General features: G+C 33.9%; 1 protein-coding gene across 1 annotated transcript in view; it reads left to right on the top strand.

The window, feature by feature from the left end:
* The first annotated feature begins 6,976 nt into the window (after positions 1-6,976).
* The window catches only part of LOC106708956 (lachesin), a 40,338-nt gene continuing 29,924 nt past the window's right edge, over positions 6,977-17,390 (top strand). Inside the window, exon 1 of the mRNA XM_045681356.1 lies at positions 6,977-7,172. Coding sequence (XP_045537312.1) covers positions 7,094-7,172 — 79 coding nt within the window. The 5' untranslated portion in view covers positions 6,977-7,093. The remainder of the gene's footprint in view (positions 7,173-17,390) is intronic.

Here is a 17,390-nt window from a genome sequence, read left to right as displayed (position 1 = left end):
ATATGGATAAAATTTAGTATAGGTGCAGACCAATGTCTGACTAGTTCTTTTTTTTTTAATTCCACGCAGACGAAGTCGCTGGCAAAAACTAGTTGTTAATAAATAATTAAAATCCTTTTTTGAATAATAAAATGCTTTCTATTAATCTAGACTTTCTGTAATAACAATACGAGTAATTTAACTTTTCATATTCAGTTAACTTTAAAAACATTGAAATGTATTACTTAGTTCCAGTGAAAAAGGATACTAATCGTGTAAAATGTTATTTTTGTTATAACAAATAACGTTATAACGAAGCCGAAAACAAAAATATTCCACCTATTTTTATAAAAGAGTACTTGTACGTGTTTGTCCGGATGTCACTTAAGTTTTCAAAATATTAATTTATATAAAACACTCTCCATAAAGGAGTCAATAGACTTTTTTTAAGCTGTTCATTAACTTAAAAGCTTCTTGAAAGCCTAACAAGACGCTTCGTCAGTTTTATATAAAATGAAGACCAGCATAATTTAATATTCAATTCATTTTCTGTATGAATTTCTGTTGAACCAAGTATAAAGGTATATTAGGATTAGTAGTTTTAAGACTTGCTTAAAAGTAAAAAATTAAATTACCTATATTAAGTAATTTTCAGTTTAATTCGTCGTAAAATTTTGCTGTAGTCATCTTATTTAGAGATTAAATTTTCAAATATAAAATTTGTTATTGCGACTGATAAATAAATAAGATACAATACTCTCGATAACCTCGATCTTTTAGCGCCTACATACATACGGACTGCTTCGAGCAGTCGATACTGACAAGCGGTCGGCATAAGGTCGTTAAAATAATTCAGTGACTAAGCTCCAATATTCAATTCTATGTCTGCTCGTGAAGACAACAACCTTAACGTGTAAAGTTGTCCAAAAATTAAAAGATATTTTCTTAATTTCCTTATCTTCGTTAAAACGTTTCACGCGTCCCTAACGGCCATTACGTCCCGCTCCGTGACACCAGGATGTAATAAGAATCAATTACACCTTACGCGGCGATAAAGGTAATTTTTATTCGGCCACCCTCTTATCTTAATAGTGTGAGGAATACAGTTAAGTGGATTTGTAGGCACGAGTGAGGCGATGTTTCCTGAAAGCTGAGTTATTTAAAGTCGGATCTCGCTGATATCTAGCAGGGCATCCATTACCTCCAACAACGGGGTTACTGCGTATAAATTATGAGTGGGAATATTTATTATTTGATTTATATCTGCCTGTAAATTTTAGATACGTTAAATATTTAATGCAATTTGCTAATTAAAATAGACCTTGAATCTAAAAGGTATTTTATAATTTCGTATTTGTTAAAAATGAAACTCTTTAAATCGTGCTGAGATAGAATTGGGTAATTCCAACTTTACATTCTCAATAATCGTCAGAAGTTTTTAAAATATTAGTAAATTTTAAAATTTCGCATTGGCTTTTTGTGTGCTTTTTTTATCCTTATGGGAACTTCGGAACATTTTTTGTATTCAGACACTATAAACATACTTCCACAAATCAAGTAATCATCAGCTCACTATACGTTCCCACTGAGGGGCTCGGAGCCTACCCCAAGTTAGGGATGACTAGGCCATAGTCAACCACGCTGGCCCAGTGCGGGTTGGTTGACTTCACATATGTCTTTGTGCGAACTTCTTCTCAGATATGAACAGGTTGCATCACGATGTAAATCGAGAATCAAAAAACACATTGGTACATGGCGGGATTCGAATCCAGGACCTGCAGATTGCAAGTCAAGTGCTTAACCCATGAGCCACCGACGCTCAAGTAATATTTCGTTTAATTAATTCTATATCTATTGTTGGAATTACCTCGTCACGATTTTTTAAATATTGTTCCACACGTGCCAAACAAACAGAAAGAATAAAACGTATTTGTAAACACAAATAAATTGAATAAAAACCTGACAACACACTACATGCAGCCAAAATAAAATTGCAAACTCAGTCAATGTTCGTCGAAAATCAATAACTGGCCAATATGTGCCTATCATTTTGACATCTAGAATTTCGTATGCGGCTTATGGGAGCGGTGTTAGGTTATATCCGAAATTCGCAACGTGTTTGAGGGCAGATGTTTTTGTGCGACACGCTACACCGTCCATTCATTAGGCCCGCCGCTGTCCACGTTGGCATTAATTAGAGCCTGCTCTGACGAATGTTAGGTATGCAAGGATACAATATAGATAACTGCAGGTCACGGTTTCACTCAAATTTTAAATAAAAAGGACGGTTTTTTAGACCTTTGGATTATAACTGTTTGTACATCGCATACTTCGTTCTCTTTTACTCTCTTCGTCTTTCTTATGTAACACAATATGCCCGTAACGTGACGCGTCCTTGCAGTTCCACTTTTGATTCTTGTCTCCTAACTCATAACAAGGCTATGATATGAGATTAAGATTAATCTATCTACTATGATATTAACATCTGGGACTTAAACATACAGAACCAAGGTGATAGTTGAACGTTTTAGCTTTTATAGTACTCGTTTTCCATAGAGATGTTTTTTTTTTGTTTTTTGGTGAATATGTAGACAGGGATAAATGCCAATATTCCAGGCGTACACACTAATCAGTTTATTGCACCATGGAATCAGGGATAACAGCCACAGTCAGCCGCGCCCTGATTACTCTGGTTTATAATTGCCGCTCTTACAAATGAGTGGGAAGCGGCAGCAACTCGATAGCGAAATATTTTGAGCTGATCATTGATTAATTTGCGGACATTGTGTTAATGCAACATTTTGTCTAATTGAGATGCGGTCTCGTATTTTGCCGTCGATTTTATCAGTTATTTGGCAATTTATATATTTTATGAATATTAATCTATTCAGTTGAAAGAAAAGAAATATGTTGTTTATGACGTTAACTTATCACTATTTAATATATAAATTAAAAATTATTACCTCAATAATTTCAATCGAAATTTTGTATTATCTTCATAATATACCTTTTGGATTCTTGTTCAATAAATTCACACTTTAAAAAATCATCGAATACACATTGCAACAGGAACGGCTAGAGGATTGTTTTTGAAAAGTTTGGACTGATGCTATTATAAAAGGATCAAGCCCCTTGAGACTTTCAATGAAGTTAAAAACATTAAAAGATAACTTGCTATTTATATTACAATTATAATGACCAAACTCGCCTTATTTGAGACAGAAGAAATTTTATAATTTCAGGAGGATAGTTTAAACTGCCTAGTCTTTAGATCCACGTTTGCTATATAAGTTAAACCTCTAACATCGCGGTTATTCGCTTTCAATTGAACCGACAATACGTAAGTGTAAGTTATAAAAAGATGTATACTGTAATTAAGAAAATGTTTGCTGATTTTAATCTCAACTGGTTTTTATAGAGCTTTTACAAACTCCACTTTGAGATGTCCCAACACAAAATACATTGCAAACGTTTGAAATATAAAACGCTCGGAGAAGTGAAAGACGGAATCTTTCTTTACCACACAATAACGCTCGAGCGTAGGTGGAAACGTTTCTAGTCGCGGAGGATTTAACTAGAAAGTATGTCACTTCTGATGGGAAATAATGATGTATTTAAAAAAGATTCTCAGCGGCTACACCGTTCTATACTAATAGGCTCCTGTACATTGAAAACTACTGAATCGATTTGAAAAATTCTTTCACTGTTGCGAACCTACACTATCCCCTGTGTTACATCGGCTATATTCATTACTAATTTTTTTTACTTCCGCACGGACGAAGTCACGGGCACCTCCTAGTCCATTATAAAATGTAAATTAGCGTAACTTTTTAACGTCTTGCGTAAAAATAATAAAAGATTATTAAATCAGTTCATGACATTTTTATTAGATGCTTTTGCATCTTGCTGCATTAGGACATTTTGAGTTACAAAAGGTATCTGAGGTACATTTCGACAAGAATTTTATAAAATGATATATTATCAATACGCTTACTTTATCTGCTAGACAAGGAATCGAGTACGAAACAATTTCTTAATTTCCACTAAACGGCAATAAAAAGCCGGTCATGCGAATCAACCCTAAAAACTTTATTACTTTGGAACAATTCTTACTACTTGAAAATTGAAATAATTCACTGCGTCCCGCCGCATAACTTAAAAGTAACTTATGAACGGGCACAATGAGGCTTTATACAATACGATAATGTAAGCGACCTGCACGCGGCCGGTACCGGAAATGCATGATGTGGCGCTGGCATTAATTACAACATCCGGTGGCGATCGCGCCACTATCACGACTTCAGGGTACTCGCGAGTCCCGCCCTGCGCGACCCTTTGTCATCATTTTCATGTTTATTGTGACTTTTCATACGCTTTATTCAATGAACATTACATATATTCCAATAATTTAACATTGTTACGATGTTAACACAGCTCTGTGTTGTATACTTTTTAAACAATTTGCTACGTAGCGATAAAACGGACTTCCAGTAAATCTTTTCCCGTGCGCGAATGTTAATTCATATTTATTTCCTTGAATTGTACAAAAGTTAAATGAAATAGTTTCTCTGGCTGTGTTATTTTAATTACGTTTACAACAAATGCTGTCATTAATTTTGAATGAAATTTCGGTTTTGTTATAAAAATAAAGTTATTATAAATTCATACATAGATTGAATAGACAATGAAATATTTAAACAAAAGAAATAGACAGTTTGATTTGAAACAAACGCCATTATTATAATAATAATAGCATGGGTTATCGTACTCGAGTTTATAAAGAGTATCGAAATTTTCATCGTGTTCTTAATTCATATTATTCATCAAACAAAATTAATAACCAACAACCACAAGAGAATATAGTCTACAATGTAAAATAAAGATTTAACATTCACGGTATTCAACACAATGTATAAAGAACGGCATTACATTTTACCATTTGTTGTATACATCCATCGGTTACTTTTTAATTTTGTTCAGAGCTATATCGTTAGCACATTGTCATTTCTGCATTGTTGTCACAAAATAATTTGCATCAAAAAGCTGGTACATTTTATTCTACCTAGGTATGTGCTGTGAATGGCAAAAAATAAAAGCGATAATAACAATTGTAGAACGCTATAACGTTTTAGCTCCGACAATGAGCGTTGTATGTATTCGAGGGTTTCGCATACGACCACCGGCCGCGCGGCGCAGCAACGTTGCGCAACGACTTGCTAATGGTTTAGAATAATTTGCTGCGCCGAGGCGAAAACATTCGGCCGCTCTAAACAATTGCAATTGCAGCTCTGCAGCTCCTAAACATGCAAATTTTACTCAATTGAAATTCTTCCACGTTTGAATCCTATAAAATTTCCCTTTATACCATCAGATATCATATTTTATTCTACATATATATATATATATATATATATATATATATATATATATATATATATATATATATATATATATATATATATATATATATATATATGTATATATATATATATATATATATATATATCTCATTTTCAAACTTAATAATGATTGTTTTAAATTGTTTCCAGTATTATTCATTATAAATTTTAAAATAAAAAACGGTTTGGTATTTCTAAATAAAATTAATTTTAAGACGAAAATAAGATAAAATATATTAACATCTTTCTGGTCTATGAATAAAACAAGGATTACGTTTCACTTTTGCCTAATGGAATGGATTTTTATAAGTTGGTTAGCTTCCCTTGCGCTGGCTGTAACGAAAAAATATTTTCTCGAGGCACTCGTGGCGTAAACCTTGTTAGTTGTTACTCTATTATCATTGTATAGCGAAACCGGCAACACGATATGAAATTTTGTTAGTGTCAGCTTCTGTGCGTGTCCGTTCGTATTTTACACGAGCATAATCCAAATGTTGTTTTGCGTGTGGTTTTGTGACAGTGGAATTGTAACTTTAATCATAATATGATGATATCTTCAATAATATTTATAATAAAAATTACAACTTACATCCCGTACTGTTATTGGCTTTAAATTGTTATTTATTCATCAGCTAATAATAGGCGAGCGATTTGTTATGATGTCGCTGAAAATTAATAAAATGTACAAAATCATAATCAACGTAACTACAATGAGGAGATTTTATTATTGTTTTGACTTACGAGGTACAGTCTTTTAAGATGTTTTAACTTCAATGCATTAATTTAAATATAAAAACAATGAATAAATGGTGTTTAAATGCACATTCTACTCTACAAAGTTCAAATGAGAGTTTTATTAGGTTGACATCATAGGATAAATAATTTATATAACAGAGAATAAACAGTGAATTTGCGGAATTTTAATTTATCAATGAGACGACCGCAAGGTCCATATTAGCATCACCCATCGCCGCGGGCGACTCTTTGATATGAAATTCTTTTAGCGTAGACCGCACGTAGCCGCCGCTACGCCGCTACGCCGCTCCGCCCTACATTCACTCATATTTTAGATAACGTTCGACTGTTTCACTCGCGCACCGCAGCCGGAATGTGAATAAAAATAGGAATATTTTAGCGTTACTCGACGTCGTGCGATGATTCCGCAATGTTTATATTTCTTATATTATCTTTACAATGCAGTACCTACGCACTTATCTACATTTGAGAGACGCTTTTTGTATGTTAACTAAAGCAAAGACACAGTAAATATTTACAAAGATAGCTACGATTTCATTTTATTATTCTCGTATATTATATTTATATATTTTCGCGTCTATAAATATAAATAAACAGATAAGTTTCATTGTATGCAAACTCTCTCAGCAAAAGTGGGTCAATGCATTTTTAGGAAATTATACTAAAAACTTCTAATAGAATAATATATAAACTTGAGCCAAAACATATATATTAAAATCTTATCTTTCGTTGATTATCTTTGGTTGTCTATTGTTTCTTTCATTGGATTTAAATAATTTGAATCGATTGTGAATTAAATTCAGATTTAGAATTAAATGTCACAATTTATTTTCAGGTGTCACAAAGCGATTATTTGCTATAAAGTCGATAAAAAGTGTAAAGAATATTGAATATGTCATCGTGGAGATGTACGTGGAAGAGTGGCGGTAGTCGGCAGCCGCGAGCGCTGGCACGTTGAGATGGCGAGCACGCAGTCACGGGGCGGGGGGCCTCTCGCTCGCCTCCTAGTGTTAGCAGTGCTTCACGTCAATTTTATTGGTGAGTTACTTTTACAGCACAAACAAAATGACATTCTATTAACCAAGCCAAAATATGTATGAAAAAAATAGAATACTTAATGATAGCGTTGAAAACGTAGACAAGAATAATCTGACTCAGTTTCAAGCCTTTACAGAAGATTTACATGAATTATATTATTTCCTTTTACACTTTGATCATACCCTTCTCTACCGAACTCAAGAACTATCGTACCTCCGATAACAGTGGTAATACTGTTACGGATCTTTCTTCAAAATAGTCCTAACCGTTGCAATGATGATTAAAATAGGGCATTTTAATTTGATGCAAAAATTTATTGCAATAATTTATCCTGCACGTCACATAATTGAAGTGAAGCTTGTGTTTGGACAGGACAATGCGTGGGCCGGGTATAAAACGCAGCAACGAGGATTGCCAAATAACATAGTGGAGTACATTTACGACATTCGCGCGGTTTGTGTCCGGGAGTTTTGCAGCCGCTCTCATTTAACAAAGTGCAAGCTTTCGCAGCGTTTGCGTGAAATTTGCTACGCTATGACAATACACAGGCTCGTTTATATCGTTATAAAAGCATTTCTACAAAATATCATTTTGAAACTGAGAGAAATTATCATTACTCAAGCTTTGAATGTTCAAATTGTTTTAGTTAAATGTTATACGGTTGAATATGATAATGTGCTGTATTAAAGCTTAAATAGTAAAATATTGTCGTAACTTTAATGTAATATGGCTTTATGATTTTAAATATATGTACTTGAAATTTATTTTTGTAACTTTGTAAAGCATATTTATAAAATTTTACTTCAAACATCCCGGAAACTGTTGAGCTTAAATAATTCATTCACTAGTTGCTTTATTTTTCTTTAATTTAGCGAAAGAACTAACCATATTTAGCAACAAAACTATAATAATATATCAAAGATGTACAAGTATGGAAAAAGCGAAAGGACATTTGGTAAATGGATTTTTTTCAGTCACTTTAAAAGCAATACATTCGACGATGGTAAAATGTAAAAGCTTCATAAAGTACCGTGGATAAACCCTTTCAGAAATCAAAGCGCCGCTACCTATACAGAAAACTCATTGAAAAACACTCCCTAGGTTAAAAATCAGAACGTTTCACGAACGAAATACGAATGCTATCCGTAGTATTGAAATAGTATATACGTGGATAATGCTTAAATATATACTATTTAATACTCGTAGAATTATAACTTTCCGATCAGAATAATGTTAAAATTAGTACAGATGTGATAGTTTTAATTATTTTGGTGTTGAAGATACAATAGTAATTTCCCCAGCCTGTTTGTCTATTTCGAAATTTCTACGACATATACTGGTTGACATAAAATGTTATATTAATTCGCAAATGTTTTAAACCTTATAGTATTATCATTAAAATTCAATGAGACCGGTAATACAACATGTATTCTTACTAACTTTATTACTGTGTGTTTATTCACGGTTTTTTTTTTATATCCGGTATGTAAATTCCATTGGAACGGCCTAGAACCTAAACGAATGAACCGATTTTGACGAGTGAGCTGTCATTTGATTCGGCTTATTACCGGAAGTAACATAGAGTAAACCACATATGGTGGACATTAGAATTAATATAATTTAAAAAATAGTAATAAAAAGAACGATTTTAGTTCTCCATCGCCATAAGTTTTTTACATTGCTAAATCATTTCTTTGATGCAGTTTTCTCAGTTTAAATTAAAACTTTTAAAAGCACCTAATAGATGGCGCTTTTTATCCATTAGAACCTCGGTCAGTTTTTTTTTAATTAAGGTTAGTTTATTCCTAAAACAAATAATGTATTTCACATAAATATAATCTCGTGTCATAATGTCGTATCGTGAGATTAATTAATAGCTGCTTTAGGGTAGAAAATCTTAGACAAATGTTAATGGCTTTCTTGTGTAGCTGTTATGTTCTATCAAAGAAAAGCTTGATAACAGTGTACATGTGACAAAGAAATTACAAAGACCCTGATGAATGTAATTGAAATACGGGCTATGTTTAGTAAATATTCATCATCGCCTATGATTTGTGGCGTATGTAAATTAATCTCATCGCGTTCAAATTTTCAGTTGCCACCATATCTCGTGTCGTTTCATTGTGCCTGCCCTGAAACCATTAGCGAAAATGTCACAGCGCCGGCATTGTGAACGCGCCCGCGGCCGGCCCGCACAATGATGCGACCGCGCGACCCCGCTCCGCCCCGCGCAACCCCGCTCGACCCTGCCAGCACGCCCGCCTTTACCTTTACGCTACGATTCACATTTATGTCCCCGTTATAAATGACAACGACAAATTTTAACGAACCTTTTATCTACTTATCAATTGAAATACACATTTAAAAAACATACAATAGCAAACATTTTTATATTTTCTGATGGAATTCATCCACTTTTTTATTTCGCTTTGCGAGCTACATTTGTAGAATTCTTCGCATACGACTTAACAAATCTCAAGCTCCGCACGCAATGATTCTCATCACGTTGCGAACGAGTGGCCGACAAAGGAAAAAGGGCTTGCATACCTTATTACCACCTTTTTACAAATCCCTACTTATGTGAAATACGACACGCTCGCACAATTTAAAATGACAGCTAAGTATATCCTTACGTGACTGAAATATTAATTTGAAATTTAAATAACAAAAAAAAAACTTCTTAACCTACATAGAAATAAATCCATATTATCATTTTGTTTCTAAGTAATTTGGTCCTTATTTCCTAATTTTTCTGTGTCAAGTTGTCATTGGGCGTTACTTAGCAATTAATCAGAAAGTCAATGAGCCGTTTTGTTTGGACACATCTAATGAAGAAGGCATCCCTTGCGACTTAGCTAAATAGCAACCGCCAACTAACCCATAATACAAACGAAAATGAGCTTCTTTAGGGAATGGTTAAGAAAATATATTTTTGCATAGAAAAAAATACCACAGCAGTTAAACAAGGTTCAACGAACTTATAACTGATCCTTTGTAAGAAACAAAGAGGGCGGAAAACTGAAAGAACAGTATTTATTGCTGTTATCTTATTTGCATGCAATTCAGTGAAATGTTGCCTTCACTCTACGCCATAAGTCGCATTGCGTTTCAACTTGTTTATAGAATATTTACTCATAAACATGCAGATTGCGGACGGGACGCGATTTTATGTAAAAATGGAAAAAGGGGAGCTATTTTATTTATTGCCCTCTTCACTCGGTAGTGCCGGAGTGAGAGATTGCCCCCGGTGCATATCTGAATCAGGCATCAAGCCTATGAAAGCACCCGTCCAAATTTACGTATGAAGCAAATGAAAAAGTGTTGGATCGAAAAACAAAAACGCATTTAGACTTACACTTTTATTAATCAACATACAAAAATGTGTTCGACAATTACAGCGTGGGAAGACATGACAGTTAGTGAGCAAAGATTAATTAAGAATTCACTGGCATTGGGTACTTGCTATTTGAGCCTACAAATCTCCCCCTCACAATGCTAGTGTTAATATATTCCCATAGCTCTTCGAAGTTCTTGATGTCTGTTACCAGTCAGACCTTTAGTAAGAATATCGGCCAGCATCTTTTGTGTTTCCATGTACTGGACTTCTATTTCTCCTTTACTAATATGTTCTTTTAAGAAGTGGACTCTAAGGTCTATATGTTTGGTTCTGCTGCTGATAATTGCATTCTGGCAAAGTTTCAATGCAGCTTGGTTGTCATTGTAAATCTTTATTTTTCTTTGTTTCTGAGAAGTAATGTCTTTCAATAACAATTTTAGATGTAAGGCTTCTTTCACTGCATCTGATAACGCCATATATTCTGCCTCTGCTGTAGACATGGCAGTGGATCTCTGTTTCCTAGACTCCCAGCTTACTATACCTTTTTCCATTTTGAAGCAATATCCTGTGTAGGATTTTCTGTCTATGTTACAGGAAGCCCAGTCAGCATCAGCATATCCATATAGTTCCTTTTCTTTGTCTTTTTCATATGTTATACCCATCTCCTTTGTTCCTTTTAAATATCTCAATACTCTCTTTGTTGCTTTGTAATGTTCTGGTCCAAAACAATTGTTGAATTGGGATAAATAGCTTACTGCATAAGCAATATCTGGTCTGGTTGCTACTGCCAGAAACATTAAAGATCCTATTAGCATTTGATAAGGTAAGTTCTCATCACATGTATCTTTCTTCTCTAGTTTTAAGTAAGCTTCTATAGGGGTGTTCACCGGTTTGCAGTCTTCCATTCTGAACTTTGTAAGTAATTTTTCAATATATTTCTTCTGTTTTATTTTTATTTTTCCTTCATTCTCTTCTATCTCTATTCCAATAAATTCTTTTGCATTTCCAATATCTTTCATATCAAATATTGTTTTTAATTTTTCCTTTATTAATTCAAATTTTCTTTTGCAGGAATAGGCCATCAGGATGTCATCAACATATAGACCAAGAATTATTTTTGCTCCTTCCTCTTCTAATATGTAAATACAAGGGTCTGCAACTGATGGAACAAAACCAAGATGTTGAAGTTCTAAATCCAATTTCTTGTACCATTGGCGACCTGACTGTTTCAGTCCATATAAAGCTTTTTGTAGTTCACATACTTGTTCCCCTTTTATTGTTGTAATGTCTTGTAACATTTCCCGTGCTTTAAGATAGATTGTCAAGTCTTCATTTGAACTTTCCTCGAGTAAAATTTCTGTTATATAATCTTCAAGTCTATCTGGTTTTTTTAAAAATAATTTTTCCTCCAAATCTCCATTTAGGTATGCGGTTGTCACATCAAGTTGATGTAACTTCAAGTCTTCTTTAACTGCAGTTGCTAACAGCAATCTGACGGAGCTTAACTTTGCTACGGGGGCCCAAGTCTCTTTATAGTCTAAACCAGGTGTTTGAGTGTAACCTCGGGCTACTAATCTTGCTTTCTTTGTTTCATTTTCTGGACCTACTTTCTTCTTTAGTATCATTTTATAGTCTACAACTTTCATATAATTTTTCTTCTCTACAATCTTCCAAGTATTATTTTTGATGTGTGCTCTTATTTCTGTTTTGATTGCATCCTTCCAGTCCTCATGTATCATCTCATCTTCACATTTGAATGTTGCTTCTTCTGTATCTAATTCATGATATTCATCTGATGATTCTAGATCAAGTTCATAATCTTTATGCCATGCAGGGGCTTGCCTTCTTCTATGAGATCTTGTAGCTACATGTTCACTACTGTTTTGATTTGAGTTTTGTTCAACTTCATCTTCTATTTCAGGTTCATTTCTTTCTATTTCCGGTTCATTTCCTTCTATTTCAGGTTCATTTCTTACTCTTTCAGAAATATCTTTGTTGGCTGCTTCAATTGTAACATCTACAACAGGTACTATTTTTATATTTCTGTTGCTCACATTTTCATGTTTTTTATTTGTTTTAATAACAGTTTTTTCTTTTTCAGCTTGCAGCTCATTCAGGTCATAGAAGATTCCATCATAGTTTGTATTTCGATTTTTGTTGTAATACTTCTTGTCAATTACTTTCACATCTCTGCTGATTATAACACCACTTCTTTCTGGGATATAAATCCTGTATCCTTTTGCATTTTGGGCGTAGCCCACAAATACACCCTCAATAGCTTTAGGTTTAAATTTTCCTTTTCTGTTTTTGTCAAGGACAAAAGCTTTACTTCCAAACACTTTGAGATGCCTTCCTGACGGTGCACGACCGGTCCATTTTTGATAAGGAGTTGTATTCAGTGCTTTTGTGGGGCTTCTGTTCAATAGGTAGTTTGCTGTGTACAAAGCTTCTGCCCACAATTGTTCAGGTATTGCACTCTCAATCATTAAACATCTCGCTTTATCTAACAATGATCGGTTTTTGCGTTCAGCTTGTCCGTTTTGTTGAGGTGTGTAAGGTGATGTTAGTCTCCTGTTGATTCCGTTTTCCTTTAGATATTCATCAAACTCATGGTTACAATATTCAGTTCCATTGTCTGTTTGTAAGTTTTTTATGTGTTTATTGTGAAATTTTTCAACTTTGTTCTTATATTCTTTAAATTTTTCAAAGACTTCATTTTTGTATGTAATGAAGTAAATGCAACAATATTTTGTATAATCATCAATAAAAGTCACAAAATATTTGGCTCCTGCCAATGTTTCAGGCTGTATTGGTCCACATACATCGCTGTGAATTAATTCCAATGGTTGGTGCGACTGTGGGCCTTCTACTGATTTAAATGGTAATCGGGTCATTTTTCCTTTTATACATGTTTCACAAACCGGTAAGGTTTCATTTTTTATTTCAAGACCTTTTATCATGTTGTTGTTTGCTGCTAGCTTCAGATCATTTTCATTAAGATGACCCATTTTTCTATGCCAATTTTCAATATTTGTGTTATTATTTGCAGCATAACTTATGTATTCCTCTCCAGTTATGTAATATAGTCCATTTATCTTAGTAGCTGTTAATGTAGTTTGCCCATTTTCATCCTTGATATAAGCCTTTTCTTTTGTAAAGATTACTTCATTTCCTTTTTCTGTGATTTTTGCCACAGATAGCAGATTTGTTGATAAAGAAGGCACGTACAAGGTGTCATGCAGGTTATATGTTTCTCCATGTATCTTTAGTTGTATAACACCCTTTCCTTCAACCTTTGCTTGAGTATTATTTGATGCCAACTTTAGCGACCCATTTTCAGGATTTATCGATTTAAACAAATCTTCATTTGCACTCATGTGAGAAGTACAGCCACTATCTAAGCACCATGTATTCGGTTTTACTGCAAAACAGGTAGGTGTGATGTAAAAATTTTTCTCTTGTTTCCGTTCTTTATTAGTTTTATTTTTATGGAAGCAATAATCTACACTATGCCCCTTCTTTTTGCAGTATACACAAAACTTGGTTTTCTTTTTGGAAAAGAATGCACCTTCAACAGTCTTTGTATTTTTTCTTGCTTCATTTTCCTCCAATATTTTTATTTTTAATTCTTCTGGGTTCGGCAATGAATCTCTCGACTCAATTGCAATTCTGAAATTCTCAAAACTAGATGGAAGGCTGTAAAGCATCATAATACTTAGAAGCTCTGGATGGATTTTAACGTCCATGTCTGCCAGCTTATCAACAATATCAAGGAAGTTGTTTAAGTGGTCTCTTACTTCTTCATTTGGCAATATTTTCTTTAACACTAGTTGTTTGAGTAATGTCGCTTTTCTTGCTGGTCCAGTACTTTGATAAATTGATTTTAGCTTGTCCCATACTTGTTTTGATGTAGTACACCCTTTTATTTGTTTTAGTTCGGATGGTGATATCAGCAGGAACAGCTCTGACCTGGCCATCAAGTCCTGTTTTGCGAACTCCACTTTCTCCTCAGGGGACGCTCTGCTTGAGAGGATTTTGGCTCCATTTACGTATTCCCACAAATCATTTTTTATTAATACGGCTTGGGCTTGCAGACACCACGTATCATAGTTATTTTTGTTCAAGGCATCTACACGGTATGATGACGTTGACGAAGTCATTTTTCTTTGCGTTTTGTAGCAAACCACGCTCTGCTACCATTTGTTGGATCGAAAAACAAAAACGCATTTAGACTTACACTTTTATTAATCAACATACAAAAATGTGTTCGACAATTACAGCGTGGGAAGACATGACAGTTAGTGAGCAAAGATTAATTAAGAATTCACTGGCATTGGGTACTTGCTATTTGAGCCTACAAAAAGTTCTTGGCACATCTACGATATTAAATAATTTTTCACTTTTTGCATTTCGACGAACATTATTTTTGATACCGCAAACATCAAATATATTTACGCGTGTAATAAAACTACGACGATGCACTTAGGTAACAGTAGATAAATATATTTTTGTAACTAAATATAAATATAATTTGCAATAAATTTGTATAAGGTACTATCAGATTTGATACTATGTATTTCGAGCCTTATGAAGGGATACACTCGCGCGGTTGCGCTAACATTGCTCAGTCACGTTATACAAATCCTTCCTGTTATTTTTTCCTGTACTAACCAATCTCCAAACTATTACAATTATTGAAGCAAATAGAATAGGCTCTTTGTATTTTCCTGTTCGTGATTTATTCCAAAAACAAAGGATATAAGCCAGATCCATTGTAAGGGAGAACCACTTACGATTTGATTTTTTATTGAAATTGTAACTGTTTTATATTTTTGTCACTCTTTTATATTTTGTTATGGAAACAAAAACTTCAGCAAGATAACTTTTTTGGTAAAAACACATGTCAATGAGAATAAGTGAACTTATAAAAAAATTGTAATAATAACTGCTTTAAACTTGAATCACTACTAAACTTACAGCACCTTACGTAGTAACAAATGAAAAAGCTTTTAAAATTTTCAAGCTCGATAACTTCTTCGCGAACTTCCCGGGCAAAGCCTAGAAGTTACACAAATAATCTGAGAAATAGTTTTGCGCCTCGACGCCTCATAACAACATATTTTGCGTCAGTCTGTTGCGTTTAACGCTGTGTTTCTCTTTCAAGTTGCCAAGAAGTCTCTTTAAGATCTTTCTTGAGCCAACAAAGACTCAGACAAGACAGCTTGATTACACTAACACTATTGTAGCAGTGAAAGAGGGATTTTATTTCTTTTGTTATCGATGAAGCACGTGTTTAAATAATTGGATGAATTTTATTATGAATTGAATGAATTCTATGTAGATCATAATTCAAGACAAAACTTAAGATTACTTGATAAAATAATATAATTAACCTTTGAGTTGCCGTGTAGTACACGTAATTAAATATTTGGTTGTAGGTTAGCGGTTAACCAAAGTTACGGGCAAAAAAGCGTTACTTAATTCGTGCTTTTGTTTTTATTAATAATGACTGTTTGTGATTAATAAAGACAACTTCAAGACAAACCAACGAGCTTGGATAATACATATTAATCCTAATATGTAACTTTGAAGTGAAACGAGCCTCTTGTGAATCATGAAGTATATTACAAACTTACAACAGATAATATCATCTCAGTATACAATTTATCTTATTACAGAAAAAGTTTATAACAACCTTTAAGATATTCATAGTCCAAAAGTAAGTTCTTACATGTTACATCGTTGCGGGTGTACAAATACTAGTTCTCACTGTAGAAACATTAACAAGAAAACATGTTTATTATTCTGTTTGAGAAAACAGATAATAAAATATCCTTATAAAGGTGGTTTTTCATTGCATGGATTTCATTGACGGCAAAGTTTAAAAATCATACTGTTCAGTCCGTACACATCCTCCTACGGCTCGCGACGAACAAGACTTAGGTAATTAAAAACGTGACCGTCGTCACTTGTCGCCCTAATGTCCATAAGGGTTTTATCTACCCCGCACCATTCACTCCAATGATCTTTGTTTATTAGAAACAAACTTTTATGTTCGGTCTCGAATTTCGGACATTTCAGGCGCATAATATTTTTATTAGCCCCTATTAAGTTTACAACGTTAATAAAGTGCGAAATGTGACAAGATTATTTACGTGGCATAAAGTGTTACGGGCGGTTGCGATGCCTATCTGAATACGGAATCAGAGAAACTACTTGGTTTTAATAGGGGTATAAAAAATAAATGTCAAAATAATTCATTGCGACTATTCGCGGAATAATTTAAGCAGTAGGCGTTAGGCGATCTGCAATTTCCATACAAAATTGACTCTTGCCATACACTATTCTTAGTATGATATCACCGCTAAATCGCCCTTTGAAGAGACCCATGACGTTATTCAGACTGACTGCAAGTAACAGTCGTGTATGGCAACTCTACCAATAGAATAAAATAAAATGGAATTTAAGAAGGGGAAATATCCTCTTTCTGTGCGTCCCCTTCTCCGTTGATTAAAGGTAGGAAACGCATCTGCATTTGCGAACGTCTATAGGCAACGGTCGCCTTGCTTTTTCGGCGAATTCAGGTGGCCGTTTGCTCGTTTGCCACATTTTGATTTAAAAATAAAATGACGATAGATTAATTAGAAAGAATAACATTTAATGTTTATCCAAGCTATTTAAAAACGTTGACCAATCAAACAGATTTTATTTTTAGTGACTAATTCTTTTTTTTATGTACATAACCTTAATTATATGAGGTATCTTTATATAACCGTACAAAAATACAAATGTGACTTACGTCAGTGGCGAAAGCTCTCGCGAATATTTATTTAAGCTTTGTCTAAGTTGCCGGCGCTATTTTACGCATCAAACTTTCCGTT

The sequence above is a fragment of the Papilio machaon genome, chromosome 2 (genome assembly GCF_912999745.1).
Source record: "Papilio machaon chromosome 2, ilPapMach1.1, whole genome shotgun sequence".
In the NCBI taxonomy this organism is placed as follows: domain Eukaryota; kingdom Metazoa; phylum Arthropoda; class Insecta; order Lepidoptera; family Papilionidae; genus Papilio; species Papilio machaon.
The sequence above is the reverse complement of the archived record's forward strand: the minus strand, read 5'-3'. Positions and strand labels throughout refer to the sequence as shown.